Genomic DNA, 19,837 nt, shown 5'->3' with positions numbered 1-19,837 from the left:
GTTTTCGCCATCTTATTTTCTAAAACGGTGTCGTTTTGTATATAAATAAAATATACAAAATAGAAAACAGAGGTAGATAGCTATTACACAGATGATACTTTTTTATCCTGAAAACACTTTAAGAAATCAATTTCTGTAATTTTAAGAAGAAAAAAAAAACTTTCTTTATAAAAAGGTCGAAGATAGCTGGCTTGTTTTTTTAAAACATATAAAAATTTAAAGAATTTTATGATTTCTTATATAATGAGTTCTTACTTCATAGTAAAAAGAGATTAAACAAAAAAAAGGCGAGCACTTTTAATGATATATTAGTAATAAAACTCTAGAATATATTTCATATTTTGAACTTTTAATGAACCACATAGGTTAAACAAGAAAAACCAGATTAAAAAAAAAAAAAAAAGAGATTAAACAAGAAAAAAGCGAGCACTTGCACTACTAGTCTACTACTTTTTTTATTTTATTTTTCGTGTTTGCAAATAAAACTATAAAAGCACCAACATTTATTTGATGGAATCAGACCTAAAAAACCAAAAAACATTTATTTGAAGGAAGAGTTGTGATACTCTTTCCTTATCTTATTTGTCCACCATACAACTCCCAACGTATTGTATTGGCATTGTTTTTTGTAACCTCTAATGGCATTATCTCCTACCATCACCATCTCTCTTTTCCAGTTACACACTTGCAAACATAACACAACAGCAGCAGCAAGAGAATGGCAGCTGCAAACTGCTTCAAGCATGGAACACTACTACCGGTATCGGCCAATCTCCAGCACAAGCAACCACCACCCAGAAACAACATGATGCTGATGATGGGTTTGAGTGGGGGACATGGACATGGTAGTAAATCGTCCAAGAGGAATGGGACTATAAGGTGCAGTGGAAGAGGTATAGGGGATTTCATTGGAGGGGACTTGGTGAGATTTGATCTGGGCCAATGGCTTTCGGATGTGGAAGAGCACAAGGCCCTTGCCATCTACTCCCCCCATGAAGGAGGGTATGAGGGCCGCTATCTTAACCGCCTCACGTACCAGGGTTACTATTTCCTTGACCTTAGTGCCCGAGGCCTCGGTGATCCCGAGACCACCCTCACCAAGGTCCATCCCGTGTGTCCGGTGAGTTCATTAGTATAAATATTGTCAAACTGTCGATCTAAATTATATTCCTAAATAGTAAATAACATAACATATCAAGTTCTCTAATAATAAGACATTGGAAAGTAGGCTCATCTAGGGAAGCAGCCCATAGCAAGATGGTACTTTCCACCAGAGGTTGATTACAGGCTTGCTGCGCTGCCTCCAAAGGCCAAAGGCCTTGTGGTCTGGATTATTGAAGCCAAGGTGCTGAATAAACGAAACATTTAAATTAATCTATCATTATGATACGAAAGGAAGCAAAACAGAATTTAAATCAAACCATTGTTGTTGCACACTTGCACGTACTTGTGAACAGGTTCTGTCAAAGGCAGAATTGCAGTTTCTTGCTCTGCTTCCCACACTCCGACCAAAAGTCAGGGTCATTGCCGAGTGCGGAAACTGGTACTGTCCAAATGCCTTCTTGCCCTGCATCTAATTGCAGAAAGCTTTAAATCTGTTATTCCATGCCTGCATCTCTATTCTCTATAGCAGAGCTCATTCTCACGATTATGTTGGAAACCAATGTATTCGCAGGAGAAAATTCGTGTGGAAGCCACTCAAAGAAATTTCGGGACTAACCACTAATGAGGCATGATGACAACAGTAGCAAGACAGCACAGAGGAATTCAAACCACTCTCATCCTGAAGACCTCTGGCTCAAAGCTTTAATTTAACTGTGGAAGCAAATCCATTGAACCAAGACATACGCTAGAATATTCACTATCACAGTTGTTTAGCAGTGCTGCATTTTTCCTGATCACATGTCAAAGTACAGAATACTTCCATCTTAATATTGTAATCAATCCGCTTTCATCCGAGTGACCATTTTGACCATGTAAATGAATCAGTACATTGCATATGACATATCTCCAGAACCAAACAAGCATCAATTTAAGCTCTAAAGCTGTGTTGCATTGCACCGGTGACATATACTTGTGTTGATCAAGGAATCATGTAAATATGGTAAAAGATTGGTTGATAACATTATATTCAAAAAATATACAGCACCCCCTCAAACCAATGCTAAAGATACTATTTCTTACTGGACTTACCTACTTTACAGCACACTGTACATAGATTTGAAAGTACTCAATTTCAATCTCCTTTAAGCTATTAGCTTCTCAATCATCTTAAAAGGGGAAAAAGAGAGGGTGATGGGAACAGTACAAGTCAGAATCTAAATTTTCCTCTTCCCACGCCTTCCTATGTCTAAATCCACTAGCCTTGATGATGAAGGAGCAGGTAACGGGGCAGACAGACCAACAGATTCTGGAATGTCAAGGTTGACACTCATGGGTGGGCCCATGGTTGCACGATTGACGTTAACCTCATGAAATTGCTGAACTTCAATCTTTACTTTGTCAATCTGCAAGTTATATGTACAAGAGAAATTATCAGTAAGTGCCCCATATCTAAAGACTGAATCATCATTTAAATGTGTCAACCAATTTCTTTTATCACAAGACTTAAAGAGATGAGTGCCCTCACTAGTTCAATGTGGTGAATGGATGAATGTGCATCTGCAAGTCTCTTTTGCAGATCATCCACCCTTTTCTTCTGAAACTCAAGATTCTCCATTTCATGTCCCTTCTCACCTAACTCTTGATACAAGGCTACCAGAAAAATCAACTCAACTGAATCAGTTAACAATGAAATACAATATACTTTACTAATATGCCGAGTGACCTAAAATGATAGTTATAATGTAAATTAACAATGTTTTGGTCATTCAGAGAACAAAACATTTGTTTTTCAAACTCAGGTACATATTACTGCAGAGTGTGGTCATGGATTTCCTTTTTTTATAATATGAACAGATATCAAGGCATACTGTGAAAACATAAGAAAAAATCATATAACACATAACAGTGCAAGTCCAAAAAACGCATAGATTGATCAGTCACCGTCAGTGCATGTACAACATACAGTGTGGTAGGAGTCTCTGTTGCACTAGGAAAGAAACTAGATTGCCTGTTCCAGATAATGTGAAAAATCTAAAAGAAACATATATACCTGTCATAACAGAGAGCACCCATATCTGTGTTGGAATATCAAAAAGCTTTTTTGCCAATGTTAGGGATGATCTCAAGATCTCTCTGGCCTGTACAGTGTCATGCAGAGCTAGTGCCAAACTCCCAAGGATGGTCAAATATTGTGAAACAAGTTGAAGGTTCCCCAAATGAGTATGTGTCAATTGCAAACCTTTGGCAAGTCGATTTCTGCATCAAATTGATATATTATGAGGGGAGAGAGAGAGAGAGAGAGAGAGAGAGAGAGAGAGAAGAATTCATATTGGAACATATGCTGGCACTATATCAGTTGACATGGTTAGCTGCAACTATAAGTTTACTTACAGATTCTTCCCAGCATACCTCCAAGAATTGAAACACAAATTAAGGAAAAGGCAGAGGCTGGAGAAATCAGTATCCATATTATTAGTTTGTACTCATCTCTTTGTGCAGATGAACATGTGTTGTTATCCTCATAAGTCTCCAAGATGGCAAGGCAAAGGAGAGAATACAGTAAGACAGCCAACATTCATCGCTTAATAGTTTGAAGGATTTTCAAAGGTCACATTACAAGGAAAACTAGTGCACTTGTCTTCCACAACATTTGAAAGATTGATTTAATTGTCTAGACACAGAGGTCAAGAAAAAGTTGATACATCACTTAGAAAGATTGTTCATTATTAAAAATGAATAAAAATTGAAAGAACAATGACACCATAATATGACATATTAAACTCATAGTAAATGCTTTAAGAAATAAAATTGGCTCATTCTAAATGACACAGAAAAGACAATATTTATCTCCATATTGCAGTAAAGTGTCAAAATTTCTTGGAGTTTGAAACAACAATCATAATTATAAACCAACAACAGCAGAAGATGATGAAAAAAACTTAAGGGATCTACCTTGCTTCCTGTAGATCTTGTTGCTTCATCAATAAAAGACCATAGGCAAAAAAGGCACAGGTTTTCTCCCGAACTCCAACAAATGAATCCATCACTCTGTAAACTGGTCCAATCAAGTCAAGTGCCTGCATCCAAACTTCTGTTCAGAGATGAGAAATAATTTAAACGAAAAAATGAAAATATATGTGCACTCACCAAATCTTAATATACAAAAGCGAAAAAAAAAAAAAAATTGCTATAACAGGAAAGCTTTCACCTGTGTAGATGATTCAGAATCACCAATGCAGATGTAGGAGACAGCTGCATAAATTTGGCAAATAGCTTGCATTGATTTGCTCTCTGTGAGCTGCGTATGCAAGACACGTACAAACAATTAGTTAAGATGCCATAGGAAATTACATTCATATGCCTTTTTTTCTCTTCCACCTTTTTTTCTAAAGAGAATAAAATCTAGTACACATGGTTGTGGCATATTGTTCCCAAATCGTGCAAACAATGAAACCAGTAACTGGGCTATCGATATAGCATCTCTCCAAAAGTAATAATGCAATTCAAGAAATATTTACCTTTGCGGCTTCAATGAAATGAAAAGCTGCTTCACTATAACAGCCAACAGAATGAGCATACTGCCCCCTGAGCATTTCAATGATGCTCTCACATGACTGTAAAATTGTTGGGAAGCGTATAAACCAATGTTTCATCTGCACCAACGCCTGCAAGACATAATGGGCGCACATTAATGATAGAGAGATAGGTAAATTAACATTTCAAACCGATCAGTTGCCAACTTAAATAACTGCCAAGACAATGATATATTTGAAAAATATCTGGATATCCCTTGTGAAATGGTCAAGCAAATACAATCCCATTAAATAAATATAATCAAAAACCATTTTAGATTCATGCCGAGGGGAGACAATAAGAGAGACAGAGACATGTCACTATATAAGAACCTAGAAACGTAGTAATACTGAAACATGCCACCTACCTCTTGTGCTTCTACAAATTCAGCTCGTGTCAAATCCACAGCCACTTTGTTTTCAAGGAACTGCATAAGTAGCATTAAATACACACCAGCCATCCAGATGGCAGAGTGTTGCAAATTCACTTCTGCTTGAAGAAAATATAAGAAAGGTTGCATTAATAACAGTATGGAAAAAAAAAAAAAAAAAGCAGTGAACCAAGTTATTATTATAGGCATCTCAAAAAAGAGAACCTCACCTTGCACACTGTCAGTTATTCCAAGCTTCACAAGCTCCTCTGAAAAAAGAAAAGAAATTAAAAGCATGATAACTCAGGTTAAAGTGTACAGATAATCTTATCATCAATCATAGCATGAGACATCTTCATTCCTCCTCCCCCCCCCAAAAAAAAAAAAAAAAAAAACCTTGGATCATCTGCATTCCAGATTGAAAACGCTTTCCACAGTCCTTAAAAAGTCCTTTTGGACGACTCAATACAACCATCATAAGATCAACAAGAGCATAGACTGCACTTTTTGGTAGCCATTCCCCATCAATAGGAGGTGGTGCTAACTCAAGCTTATCTCCATATGTTCGTTTCATATTTCCAAAATAAGCTGGTTCTAGAGATCCCTGGCTAGTTGAACTCCATGTAGTAAGACTAGACAGCTGGTTTTGAAGCTGAGATTGTTTTTCAGACAACGCTGATCTCTCCCTGTGGTGTAGATCAGAACGGGAGAGACTCTGATTTAAGGCATCAAGTTCCTTTGTCAGCTGCTGTACATGCTGCATTTGTTGCAAATCAGCCTTCATGGCAGCATCCAATCTTTCCACATGTGGTGCAGCATTCTTGTAGTCACAGATTCGAAGTTGATAAAATATGTGCAGCAGTTCATTATAGAAGAGCAATCCAATGCATTGTTGTCTCTTTATGGGAGAAAGCAACGACAGGGTAAAAGTAAAACAAAAAAGCATTATTAGTTTCATGAAGAAAAATTAATTTAGAATAAGAAATGTAAAAGAACTGATGAAGTCGCGCACATACTTTCTGTGGGTCAAGGGACTCCCAGACCTCGTCGCATTTGGTAACAGCCCGCACAACGGAAGTCTCATCATCCCATTGCATGAGGTGCACGTGCAGGTTACAAGTTGCGAAGAACATCTGGCGTATTAAAACAGACCGAGTAATTAAACTAAGAGTAATGCACTTTCCAAAAAAACCTAACGGTGTGTTTGGATGAAGAAATTGAACTCGGTATTTCATTAAAAGTCGGAATTCAATAATTGACAATCTTCAATTTCCTTGTTTGGTATCATTACAAAAGATATCTTAGAATTTGTGTGGAAAAAATTATGGAATTTGGAAGACATAAATTCCGACTTTAAATAGGTTTCCAAAATTCTAAAACAATGACATTTTAAGGAACAAAAAAAAAAAAAGCACACACACCACCAACATCCCATTACCGCCTCCATCATTGTCACCACTATTGCCACTACCTCCACACCGCAACACCACCACATTTGCCTACACCTCTATCACCGCTACCACCACCACCACGGACACCACCATTGTACCACCATCACCACTACCATCATTTCCGCTTCCATTGTCACTCCCGCCACCACCAGCACCCACATGGCATTTAATAGGTTATCCAAACAAAAAACGTTACAAAGTCTATGGATTTAAATCCTTCTTTTTAAAATTGCCTAGAACCTTCAAACGCAGTGTAAGTGTAATACAATGTTCTGACAAATTCAGTTATTTACCTGTAACTCGGGATAACATATTTGAGTAGCACAATCATAACCGGCCTCCAAGGCGGCGACAGAACCCTGGTAGTCCCCTTCAATGCTCAGAGCATTTGCAAGCTGAGAATTAAAGTTGCAAGACCATAATTTGACTGCAAGACTTGAACAACAACAACAGCAATATGAGAATTCAAGTTGCAATACTTGAACAACAACAACAGAAATGAATGAATGGGTTAGGCGTAGATTACATACTCGTGGCCAACAGAAGAAGTAAGCTCGAGGGCTTTGTGGAGGACCTGTTTCTGAGGTGGGATGGCTCCGACGAGGTGGTAACACTGACTGAGAAGGCTGTAGGCCCTGCACTTCAAGTCGAAGCAGGAAGGGATTGACTTGAGCAGCAACTGCGCGCGCTCCAGGTGAGCCTTGGCGTGTTTGGCGTTGTGGGAGTGCTTCAGAAGGAGCGTGGCGATGCGGAGCCGAGTCTTCACCTCCACGATCGGGAAAAACGACACGTCGCTTTGGCATATGGCTTCCAGGCACTTCACCGCTTTGCCAATCTCCCCCTTCTTCTCCTGGTAGTCCGCCAGCCCCCACAGCCCTTCCGCCACCGCCTCCATCCCTCTTTCTCTCTCTCTTTCTCTCGCTCGCTTTTTTTTTTAATTAATTAATTTCATTGAAGAGGGGTTCGCAATTGCTACAAATGGATTTTAGATCGGGAATTTTGGGAGGGAGAAGCTCAGAGTGCTGGAGTCATGGAGACGACGACAGAGTAACGAATGTCCTCACGTTTTTACTGCGTATCTGAATCGTCGTTTGTTTCGAAAGAAATATACGACAGATCGTTTAAATTATACTAAGACCTTGAGTTGGTCCAGCCGGTGAAGGTGAGTGCAGAAATAAAATTAAAGAACTATTAAAAATAGAATACGGCAGATCGTTTGAAATATGATATAATACCTCTAATGATGTGAGTCTTTTTTACTTCAACGGTTATCTTCTATTTTTCCATTTTTTTCTGCAATAAATAAACTTTTTTTATGAACGATAAACATCCGAAAGTAATACAACATATAGCAATGCAGGTCATGCATGAAAATCAGGAAAAATAAGCGCATGCTGCATGCATGTTAAAAAAGAAAAATATGCTACCTAATTACAAACACTAACAAATGTTAGCTATAAAAATAAAAGATCGAAGATCGAAGATCGACCTTAAAAGAATGATACAATGAATCACAAGATTCTTTAGATTTGTTGTGAGATCATTTTTGGATTAAATAGATAAGTAATCTATGTAGATTTTATATCAAATAAAGATCAGTACTTTGAAATTAATTGATTAGTAAGTCAATAACTCTTTTTCTGACACTTATAATTTTTCAATTTAATCTAATGCATTACAAACGTCTTCTTCATATATGTTGCAAGGTTGATACATTGAAGGGTTTTATTTTTATTACTTTGTCGTCCATAAGATTTGATCTTAGAAGTTAGAACCCTCTCTTACAAATTGTAAGAAAAAGATTAGATACTATTCACTAGACCAAATGACAATACTAGATACATTGTAGGGTTGGGTATGAGTAGGATTTTGAAGTAGCAGCTTCATTTACATGTTTATATATATTAATGTGATAAATAATTTAAGAGCTAAAAATCCATCAAATCTTACCTTTATGAATAAATGAGTGGGAAATACTTGTTTCAAATTGTATGTATAATTTAAGTTTTCTAATAATGTGTTAGCAATTATTAAATCCATATCATTGTTCTCTTAGCAACAGCTGTGCTCTCCTATATATCTGGACGTTGAAGATTTGATCTGATGGCTGCAAAAGAATTGCATAAACCACTAACCAATTGGTGACACGTGTCCAATTTAGAAAAGAAATAAAAAGCATCCATATGATATCTCTCTAAAACTAATATTTTAATAACAAGCCAATTTAGGCATAAAACATTCGTCCAATGTAAGAACGCTCACACTCACTACATGATTTATCGCCAATGGTATGCAAACACGTGGAGATCCCAATGGTTCATTTTAAATAGATGGGGAAAAAGAATGCGAATAGGATATTATTCGATAGATAATCACAATTAATTCAGTACAAAATATGCAGGGGAACAAGCAGTGTAAGAATATAGGCTTAAACAAGTGAAGAAAAACTCTAGACAGCAGTCAGTAGGGAACCCATCTGTGTTTGTTACAAGAAGTTAATGAGAATAACCTATCTCTCTTATTTTTCAGAAAGAATGCCAAGCCAAGGCAACAACTGATCACAGCTTCTTCAGTAAGAGATGAACTCCATGTTGTGGCTCTACAACCAAATTAAGAGAAGGTCCATGGATGTACTTGGGAGAAACTGAGAATGAGAAGTTGGACACTATGAGAGCTATCAGAATCTTGAGTTCAACCAAGGCCAAATTCTGTCCAAGACACACTCGGGGTCCAACCCCAAATGGCATGTACAAGTGGGGAAGCTTGCATGCCCTTGTGATCCCATTTTCAAATCTATCTGGGTTGAATGTGTAGGCATCTGGTCCCCATATTTCTGGATCAGTGTGCAGTGTCACCACCGTGGTCCAAACATTGACACCCTTTGGCACATGAATGTCTCCAAATTTCATGTCCTTCAAAGCCTCCCTTGACACCACAGTCACTGGGGGATAGAGCCGCAATGATTCATTAATCACCATTGTTAGCTGCACATTCAAACATTCAAGTTTATGGTGCGTAACTCATACATACACGTACAGTCCAACAACATAACATGTGAGATTGTTACGTTAAGATGTCGTGTGAGATCGAATACCTGTTTCATCTTACGAATCATATCAGCATCTGGAATACGGCCTTGGCAAACTTGAAGGACCTCTGCTCTCACACGTTCTTGCCAATCTTGATTTGAAGCCAATAGCATGAGGCACCAAGTGGCAGAAACTGCTGTGGTTTCATAGCCAGCCAAGTAGATGTTCTTGCAGTTATCAACAATGAAGCGGTCTGTTGCCTCTTGGCTGAGGTCACTGTTTTTGGCACCCTCGAGAACCATTTGCAATAGGTCTTTCTCATACCCAGCTGTCTGTCTCTCCTTCACTACCTGCAGTATCAAAGTGGCTGCCTCCTTTTCTAATGCCCATGCTTCTCTATTGCTCTTTGTGGGAAGGTGTCTGCATTACATAAGATATCTAGCAATTAACACTATGTAGTAATATGTAATTTATACAGTAATGTTACATGTCACACATTTACAATCTCATCTCTTACATACACGAGTTCATTTAAATATGATACAAATAATTTTATTTAATTTTATTAGTTTGGTCATGAATATTAAATAAAAAAGTCCTAGTACGTACCTCATTCCGGGAATTCCGGTCAGAAATATTTTCTTGGACATAGCCTCCTGGAGATTCCTTAGTTTCTGAAATATCTCTTCCCCTTTGGTATAGTTGCTTCCAAAACAAGCCCTTGAGATAACATCGCCAGAGAAGCTTCTCATATAGTTGTCAATTTTTATGTCTGCAATTCCTCCCTCTGCCTCAATTTTGCTGTTCCATGAGTTTATCAGAGTAATTGTAGACTCTGTAATTAAGTTGATCATTCCCTGTAGGAGTTACCACAATTACAAATTAAAAAGGCAAAACAATTTATACATAAATAAGTTGAGGTATACCTCAACAGAAAGAGCCTGTATATATATATATAGGATGCATGGTGCTGCTGTGAATTATATTATTATATAATATATATACCTTGACCTTCTCCATGTACAATTCAGGAGCAATGATTTTGCGCTGATGGGCCCACACGGCGCCGTTTGAGGTTAAAATACCCTCACCAAGTAAGGGACCACGCTCTTTAGCTTGATATGTAGGCTTCCCCAAGTCCAAGGAGGTGCATGTTGTGATCTCCCTCACTGCGTCTGGTTGGTTCACATATAATATTTGTGTGTTGCCAAGTGAAAACACAAACACTTCACCTGCACAGATAATTTCCCACTACGTTTTAGAAGAAACAAAAAATCACTGGAAAACAAAGAAATAATTGTTTGAATATTGAATGCCAAGGCCTTAATTTGCCCAACTAGACCTCCCTTCCCAAGTGAAATTATCCAATATGCATTACAATCCTCCCTTAAACATAAATTGTGCATATATGTTGGGGCTTTGTAACTTTAGTGATTAAAAGTATTTACCATACACTAGTTCAAACTTATTTCTTTTTTGGCTTTCCTTGTAATAAAAAATTTTGCATGTATGTAATGTTGATAATTTGACTTTTTTTTTTTTGCCACTAAATAATTTTATATGTTATATTACTAGACTATCAATTTGAATTACTAATTATATAAATTTTCATATAAATGTAAAGTCTAGATTAATGGTGTTGCAACATAACATGTCAATTGTCATATATTTATTACATTATGATATATATAAGATGATGATGATAAAGGTGATGAATATATAATCATGCATAGTACAATCTATTATGCATATATATACCATATTGCTTCCTCCACTTCTCAAAGAAAGGAAAGAGAAGAGCAGCACAGTTGTGAGACGTGGGGGGTTCACTGGTGGAACCCTCGGCAACGCTGCAACTGAGACGACGAGCCTTCTTGATCTCCAGAATATTTCCCAGAAGAAAAGTGGGTTTGGGTCCGCTGATGCCTTGCTTGGTTATCAGGGACCGAAGTCTATTCGGCTTCATCACAAGCCCATTGTAGAGCCTTACCAACAAGCCCACAAACCCAAGCAACACAAGAGTCCACATCAACATTTTCACATCAAATTGGAGGACCTCCATGTACAATTCTCTCAACTCTCCCACTCAGGAATGCAATTGCAATGGGAGGCTTTGGTTGGTGATCTTCAACCTTGAAAGAGTGCAACATATATACAGGCGGGGAGGGTTAACTAACTTAACTTGGTGGCATAATTTCCTCATGACAGGGCACACAAGCTGCCAGTGTAGGCCCGTCAAAGTAGAACCAAATAATTGGACAGAAAAAAGTATGAGTTTGCGGCTTGTTGCTGGTTGTGGATTTCTCTCAGCCACGTTACGGGCATGCATATATCTTCAAACTGACGAATATCAATAAGCTATAACTCATCTATATGCATTGTGGCGTGCAGTTATAACTTGTCGTCACGCTTTGGAGTTTTTGGTCAATTCCAAGATGTACACCATATTGTCTTTATTTTCGTTCAAACGGTTTAGACCGTCGTTTTAAACTTTTAATTGCTAATTAATTATGAGGCTGCTTTATACACATTTTGTTCTCACATTACACACCCCTCTCTTTCATTTATTGAATTGCAATTTGAGTTAATTACACTTACACCCCTGAAGTTTATCGCATTTTCACATATACCTCCTGGAGTTTCAAAAATTACACATACGTACACACCCTCTGAAGTTTCAAAACTGTTGCATATAACCCTCTATGATGAGACGAAAAATGATGAGAAATTATACAAAAATGCATGCTAAGGGGTTAAATGACCTAATACGATTACTTAACGTGTAAGGTCCAACCTCAATACAAATATTTTCTTTTTTGTTTATTTATTTTTTTCTCTTGTAGAGGGTTATATGCAATAATTTTGAAACCTTAGGGGGTGTATGTGTAATTTTTAAAACCCCAGGGGGTGTATGTGAAAATGCGATAAACCTCAGAGGGTGTAAGTGTAATTAACTTTTGCAATTTTGGCCCACACCCAAATGACAATAAATGACACTCTCTCAAACCCAGCAACCCTAAGTCCCGACCTTGACCCCTTCTGCGCTGCCATTATCGCCTGCCTCTGCAACAGATTGAAGATCGGAGAGAGAGGAACATATCGGGGAGAGAAGCGAGAGAGAAAAAAGGGAGAGAGGAGAGAGAAAAGGACACCGGCAGGTTTAACAGTCGGCGACAATGGCAACGGGGGTGGGGGTGAGGACTTGGGGTGGCTGGGTTTTGGTTTTTTATTTTTTGTTTTTTGTTTAATAACAGTATTTTAAAATTTTTAAAGGGAGTGCATTGAAAAATTAATTAAAAAAAAAAAAAAAGGTATGAGATGAAAATTGGGTGTGTAATAAAAGAAAGGAAGTGTGCATATGTATAAATAATAATAGCCTCTCTTAATTAATGCTTAGGTCCAGTACTAGTATCCAGAAAAATAAGTAGCATATGCCCAATACGTTCCTGGTCTATTTCTTAAAATGTAGTATGTGGTCCTGTGGAAACTTAACCCCGTTAGTAAGGAATTAGGCAGCCTCAATCATGACCAGTGATGAATCCTCTACGGGTCTGTTTCCTTCCAGAGTGAGAGAGAGAGAGAGGGAGGAATTGGTTTGCTGCGTGGGGATATATGTGGGTGCGATTGCATGTGGTGGTTTTTTTTTTTTATTAAATTTTTTTTTTAAACATATAAAATAAAATAATTAAAATATAATTTTTTTGAAGTTACCATATTGTTCTTAACTTATGTTAACAATTTTAATAGAAATTCACATGGGTATCTATTAGACACAAAATAAAAATTTAAGTACTCAATTGAGACAAATAAAAGTTTAGGTACCACATTAAACAAAGATCAAAGTTTAGGTATTAAATATGAAAAATAAAATCCTTTAATTTTTTTTTTATAATATCATTCTTTGGATATCTCATCTACGAAAATAATTGGGTGGATATATTCTTGTTATGTGGCAAAACAATCCAATTAAAATTAAGATGGTACTCGTCATAAAATAAAAAATTATTATCATAATTTGATATATGTCATCTTTTATTTGGGTTACCATGCATGCATGCTACTCAACACTATTACAAATTCTCTTATAAACATAAAAAAATGTATGTCTTGGGTTGCATGCAAGATTTAAACAGATGTTCTCATAACATAAAATAAAAAATTAGTAGATGTTTTACGATTTAATAATTTCACATTTCTCATATTTTTGTATGTTCACTTCTCTCATCTTCATAAGATAATTCTTTGACAAAAAAAAAAAAAAAAAACCCACACACATTTTTTTTCTTCATCTTCACCGTCCTTAATGTCCTTCTATATATACCATTCATTTGGTTCACCATTTTCTAATGTTTCATTTAGTCACTTGATCCATATATAACACATGTTCCCCCGACATAATGGTTTTTATGACACAATCAATAATATATTTGATTCACTGAACATTAATAATTTAGTAGCTAAGAATTAATGCCATATTTTGTCACCACAGAGAAAAAAATGTTGGATAAATTAACTTCTATAATACTTTGTATACCAGACCAAAAGAAAAAATACTTTGTATACAGTTGCTTTGCATTATGCATGTGTAATTGCATGCGTATGATTATTGATTAATACTAATTAAAGTCCACATATGGGGGTAGTTATTAGTTGTTGACTCTGTACGTATAACGGCCTAAGGGGTGTTCTATGCTTCCATTGTGAGTAGGGGTTTACTTAGCAACAATAGACTTGTCACTTGTCTTCTATATATTGGAGGTCTCAAAGTAGCTTTCCATCTATCATCTTCTTATTTTTTCCTTTAGCTAGCAAAACTACAGACGTTTTCTACCTGCTTTTGGACCAGGGACGTATCAATTTCATAAGAAAAAGAACTAGCTAGAATGTGGATCATTGTGGAAACTCAACGTTTCCACCTCATTAGTAATTAAAGAATTGGACAGCCTCGTCAATAATGATTTTGATATATACCAGTAATAATAGAGACACAAACTTTTTTCTCAACTCTTTGTTATCCACTGATATAATGTTATAAGATCTCAGTTTCATTATGCTTCGTCGATTGAGATATAAAAAATGGGGATAAATGGATAATAGTTAGTGCATGACTTAATTCCTATAAAAAATAGACAATATACCTATTAATGCATGAACTTGAGCCTCCACATCCTCTTGATCTTTACTTGTGTTTTTTTTTTTTTTTTTTTTTCCCCTAAAGTATGGTTCCGTGTACACCATCCATTTAGTTCACCATTTTCTAATGATCGAGTCATTTGAGTCACTAGCTTAATCATAGGATATTGTGTGCCTAAAATTGATATTAAGTTTCGGGTCTTTATTACTAATTTAGTAGCTATAGCAAATTTCCATATTTTGACACCAAAAAGAAGAGCAAGTTCCATTTTAAATAAGTTCGTATTGTCCGACCAAAAAAAAAAGTTTGTATTGTTTTGAGGGTTTCTCCATGACCGTATGGAGGTGTGTTCATTTACATTCTGTGTTTTGTCTTTAGTTTTCTCTAGCTAGGTGAGCAATGATCTTGTTCCAAATGTGCTTTGCTTGTCTTTTTCTGCCATTATAGCAGTTGTTTTGGTTGAATATATGAGATTTACAGTGAAATTGTAGAAGTGGTCAAAATTGGCAAACCCCACACTGCAATTAACCACCATATATCCAACCATTTATCTCAAAATCAAAGGAGTGACGTGATATTCCAACTTAGACATATATATGTTGCAGCAGTACAGGACATTGGGATTGTCAATATTCATTGCTTTTATGTATGTATTTCTTTACTTCTTAACTAGCATTTAAAATTGCTAGTAACAGAAAGTATTAACTTAATATATATCATTGATTCATATTTAATATACATTCACTTATTTTTAATTTTAACCATTTAAGTTTGTGGGACCTCTAAAAGGTGGATCAAGCTCCAAACGTTTTTCCTACCACTTTCTAATTTTCTATCACTGTATATTGCATGTTTTTGTGTTTCTTTATCACTTTTAAGCTTTGATTTCAGGCAGAACCCAGAATAGAAAAAGGTTCTGCGTGTCCATCCATCCCTTCTAAAAGGATTTGTTTTCATACGATAATCTGAATTCAGTTCTGCAACCTTGACATGACTGAGGAGGCAGTGATTGGGATGTGATTGTGGCTTTGTACGTGGGTTATTTTCTCTGTGTTGTTGGAAGATGGTACAGTTTCTTGAGTCTCCTTTACATACTGGCCGGTGCATTAAACCCCATTGTACGTGCATCTGGTGTCTTTAATATGGACGGTGGCCATGTGGTAAAATAATGAACTTGTTTTTATCATCATGCTTATTATGTTAGCAAGAAGACCACGTAATCTTTAATTTGTAATTGGTCGGTGATTTGGAATAATTTTTTAGGGTGATCATAACATCGTCGTGCATGGTATATATATATATAATTGTCACATTGTTACTGATTCATATATTATAATATAGGTGCACAACAAATTTATACTTTTAAGATATAATATTAACAATTATATATATTATAATATTAATGAATATATTAATAACACCATGCAGAGACGTGACACTAAAAATACGTAACATATGGATTAACACCACGTAATATCACACCCAAGAAATTTTCGGTGATTTGTGCGGTGTTTGTGACTTTGTGGTGCATATAGTGCTGACAGTGCCATTTGATTTTTCTTTTGCTAACAGTACCATTGATGTATAAGAGACATTTAGGGATAGCATGAGTCTACGTTGGGCAACACATCCTTGGCCCAAGTGGATGGGCCTAGCCACTTGGGCTTGGCTAATAAGTATGGCTACTCTATACAGACCCACGGGGAATCCAGAATCAGGCAGCCCAGACCAAAAGTGAGCCCATATCACAGAAATAGCTTTGATTTAAGCATAGCCGCATATCTAAGGGGGTTAGAAATTTTTTAATGTGATTTTAACACCGCCACATGATGGCTAATAAACTTTTTGAGAAAAACTACTAATCCACGTTTTTTCTTTTTCGAGAAAAACTAATCCATATATTATAACATAAGTGGTTAAGAAATTAATATTTTTAAAGTACATTAAATATGATACTATACTCTAAAAATATAAACTCCTCTTAACACATAGGCCCCATTTGTTTCGCAGGAATTCAGACCAGGAATGGGATTCTAATTAGATACTGTGTTTGGTTAGTTTGGAAGGAAAGATAATTAAGGAATTGACTGAAATTGACTAGAATCCAGTGGAATAGAAATACTGAAATATTTCTATTCCATGCTACTAACAGAATGCAAAATTACAAAAATACCCATGTATCTTTAGAGTACCAGCACCTTGATGTGTCTTTAGTTTTCGTCTTTGTCAAATCGATAGAGCGGCTGTGTTGAAGACATATCGAAGAGAACCTCCTTGAGCATGACGATCAGAGCGATTTTTATTTGAAAACCAAAGATCGGATCTGAAAGCAAAATCAAAGATCGGAGCCATCAAGGCTCTCAAAAAATATATTTTTTTTCACCGACATTACGGATTCAACTGGATCTTATTTTTTTTTCATGCCATAATAAATTTTATGAATGAGGCGATCTGCAACTTTCTCAACTGACATGCAGATTCAATGCTTGCAAAGAGTTTTTGTTTTATAGTATATTATATGAATATGTTATTTTGTAAATTCACATATTGAAAACCATTTTCGTTTATATCATTATAAATAATGTTAATATGCATCAGATGTGATTGGACACCTTCATTTTTTTTTTTTGTCTGGATTGGACACCTTCATTCTCTTATACCAATGGTCTGAATGGTGTAATTAATATTAATATTGAATATCATTTTGATTTTGAAAATTTTTGTATAGTTAAGAAAAAGGGTAATATTGACAATGTGTTAATTTTCTTGGACCAGGATCCTCGACCAGTTTTTTGTTTGCTAGACTATACCAGCCTTTTAATCTCAGCCATTGCAAATAATTTAATGGTCAGGATTTTACCATCTATTTAATACTTTTAATAAACCCATTTTATATTTATCCATCAACCTTTTAATTATTTATCAAAAAACAAAAAAACACTTCATCTTTAATGATAGATTAGCCATCGTCTTCTCTTGGGCATTTACCTTCCTTCCTTCCCTCTGCCATGGCTGCCGGCAAATTCAAAAGGATGAACAAACCCAAATGCTAAAACTATCTACTTCTCAATGAACATTTTAAAGACTTTAAAAGAAAACCCATAAAGTATCAACTACCAAAGAAGATTAATTGGTGGATTACGACCATTAAATAAGTTTGGAAAGAGAATCTTAAACTGTTATTAAATGGGAATCAGCACTGGAGGATCAAAAAACAAAAACAAAAACAAGAAGATAATGGAAGACTAAATGAACATAAAATGAAGTCATCTGCCATAGATGATCAGAAATAATCGATGTCACACTTGGTACGTAGTAGATAATGTTTGGCAGAAATTCAATAGATTCTTGAGAGAGTCAAATTGTTCATTGAGAGGAAAGGAATGGATGATTGCCGACGGTCAAATTGTTCCTTCTCTTGAATCTGATTGTGGGTATTTTGGTGATAGAAAAAGGAGTTCTTGATTGTAGGTGTTTTTGTGCTAGAAATTCAATGGGTTCTTGAGGAGAGAGTTAAATTGCTCACTGAGCAGAGTGGGTGGCTGCCGGCAGTGGACAAGAAAGTCAGCGGCGGGAGAGACCGCCGGAAAGGGGGAGGGGGGCTGCATCGGAAGGGAAGAAGGCTCTGGGATGGAGCTGCGACTACTTTTATCATTTTTTTGCTAAAAATAAATAAACTTTCTTGTTTTCGGTAATGGTTAAAAAGAAATAAATTTGGATATTAAAAATATGGTGAATTTTAACCACACAATTTTTTTCAAGGGCTGAGATTGAAAGCCTAGTATAGTCTGGCAAACAAAAATCTGGTAGAGGAACCGGGTCCAATTTTCTTAGTCTATTTGGACTAATTTCCATTACAAAATAGTCAGAGAAATAAATGCAATTTCTATTCTCATTTTATCATTACGGTCAAACAAACGTGATTATAAAATAATAACAAAATCAAAACGCTGTGTTTGAACTTATAAAAAAAAAAAAATTCAAGACACGTGTCCCTAATATACACTAGTTGTCCCTGGTATACAAGTATACAACTAAACCAACAAGTCGTAATCGTTGCAACTTGCAAGAAAGTAAAATACGTTGTTCTTAACCTAATTTCGATCAGTACTTATCTATTAGGAAGAATACAACCGCTGTTTCTTTTTTCTTCTTGTTTTTCTTAAATGATTCGCGCATTGACCATGGCGTTGAACCTCAAAACAGAAGCGAAAGTAGAACCCCACGTACCCTCTACTGACAGTGGCTCACTGGCTCATATAGTCATATCTATATTAATTTTATGGTCTAAAATTCGTTTGAAGATTTGGCATGTGGCATTTCTGCAATAAACAACCAATAATAATGTCATGCTGACCACCTTTGTGGAAATAGGACTTATATGCTGTCATGCTGACCACCTTTGTGGAAATTGGACTTATATGCTGTCATGCTGACCACCTTTGTGGAAATTGGACTTAAATGCTGTCATGCTGACCACCTTTGATTTTGTGAAGAATGTTGAGACTATTTCTAGAAAAATGATCAATAATACTAGAAAGAACAATGCTTGGCTATGTATGTGTAAGGAGCTATTTCTCTATGAATCAATCAGAATATGTCCTCTACAAGAAAAAATTGGTCATTAAAATAAGAAAAGAAAAAAATAAATAAATGTGAGTCCAACCGTGAAGATGAATAACTCGTTATTAATAAAGAGCTTATTTATTTGTTAAAAGTATAAAAGTTACAAAAAATTGTCTCAAATTTTAGTTATCAAATAATGTGGCAGGCAATTGAGCCAACAAAAAAAAAAAAACATGTGGCATGTAATTTGACAATATCTTACTTGCTAGAGATAGCTAGAGATAAATTAACCCATTTGCCAATAAATGTAACAAAGCTACATTAGTTGGGAATTTGGGATTCAAAAATCTAAAATTTGTTCTACTGCCTAATGCAGGGTGGTTAAGGGGTTGCCGATTTTGAACATTCCCAAATTGAAAGTTCCAAACCCACAAACATTTGGTAGAGAAATGGTGGTTCTATTCTCATTTTTTCAGAAATCTTTTATGAACATGACAAGACAGATAATAAATTAAATTTCAAATTTCGAAGGTTTAAAAATATGAAAATTTTTAAAAAAAATTCAATTTTGTTAAAAATTTAAACTAAAATAATTAAAACTTTTAACAAA

At 35.9% G+C, this 19,837-nt stretch overlaps 3 protein-coding genes across 3 annotated transcripts; 1 reads left to right on the top strand and 2 right to left on the bottom strand.

Annotated features, from left to right (window-relative positions):
* The first annotated feature begins 614 nt into the window (after positions 1-614).
* NDHN (NADH dehydrogenase-like complex N) lies at positions 615-1,966 on the top strand. Its single transcript, XM_086255031.1, has 4 exons — positions 615-1,120; positions 1,229-1,345; positions 1,458-1,543; positions 1,676-1,966. Exons 1-4 carry the CDS (start codon positions 719-721, stop codon positions 1,734-1,736), a joined length of 666 nt encoding a protein of 221 aa, XP_086111157.1. The 5' UTR covers positions 615-718; the 3' UTR covers positions 1,737-1,966.
* Positions 1,967-2,102: 136 nt separating this feature from the next.
* Positions 2,103-7,547, bottom strand: LOC147296212 (Tetratricopeptide repeat (TPR)-like superfamily protein). Its single transcript, XM_086255022.1, has 12 exons — positions 7,029-7,547; positions 6,792-6,933; positions 6,064-6,180; positions 5,444-5,945; positions 5,278-5,316; positions 5,045-5,166; positions 4,623-4,769; positions 4,313-4,402; positions 4,057-4,181; positions 3,155-3,360; positions 2,630-2,754; positions 2,103-2,507 (listed from the first exon to the last, which is right to left on the bottom strand). Exons 1-12 carry the CDS (start codon positions 7,391-7,393, stop codon positions 2,319-2,321), a joined length of 2,169 nt encoding a protein of 722 aa, XP_086111148.1. The 5' UTR covers positions 7,394-7,547; the 3' UTR covers positions 2,103-2,318.
* Positions 7,548-8,837: 1,290 nt separating this feature from the next.
* Positions 8,838-11,605, bottom strand: LOC147296211 (cytochrome P450 714C2-like). The gene is made up of 5 exons (XM_086229027.1): positions 11,286-11,605; positions 10,533-10,759; positions 10,137-10,384; positions 9,593-9,947; positions 8,838-9,482 (listed from the first exon to the last, which is right to left on the bottom strand). The coding sequence occupies exons 1-5, from the start codon at positions 11,587-11,589 to the stop codon at positions 9,057-9,059; spliced, it is 1,560 nt and encodes a 519-aa protein (XP_086085153.1). The 5' UTR covers positions 11,590-11,605; the 3' UTR covers positions 8,838-9,056.
* Positions 11,606-19,837: the final 8,232 nt, after the last annotated feature.

Source organism: Dryas octopetala, chromosome 1 (assembly GCF_963921425.1).
Source record: "Dryas octopetala chromosome 1, drDryOcto1.1, whole genome shotgun sequence".
Classification (NCBI taxonomy): domain Eukaryota; kingdom Viridiplantae; phylum Streptophyta; class Magnoliopsida; order Rosales; family Rosaceae; genus Dryas; species Dryas octopetala.
Note: the sequence above shows the minus strand (reverse complement) of the source record. Positions and strands in the feature narration are given on the sequence as shown.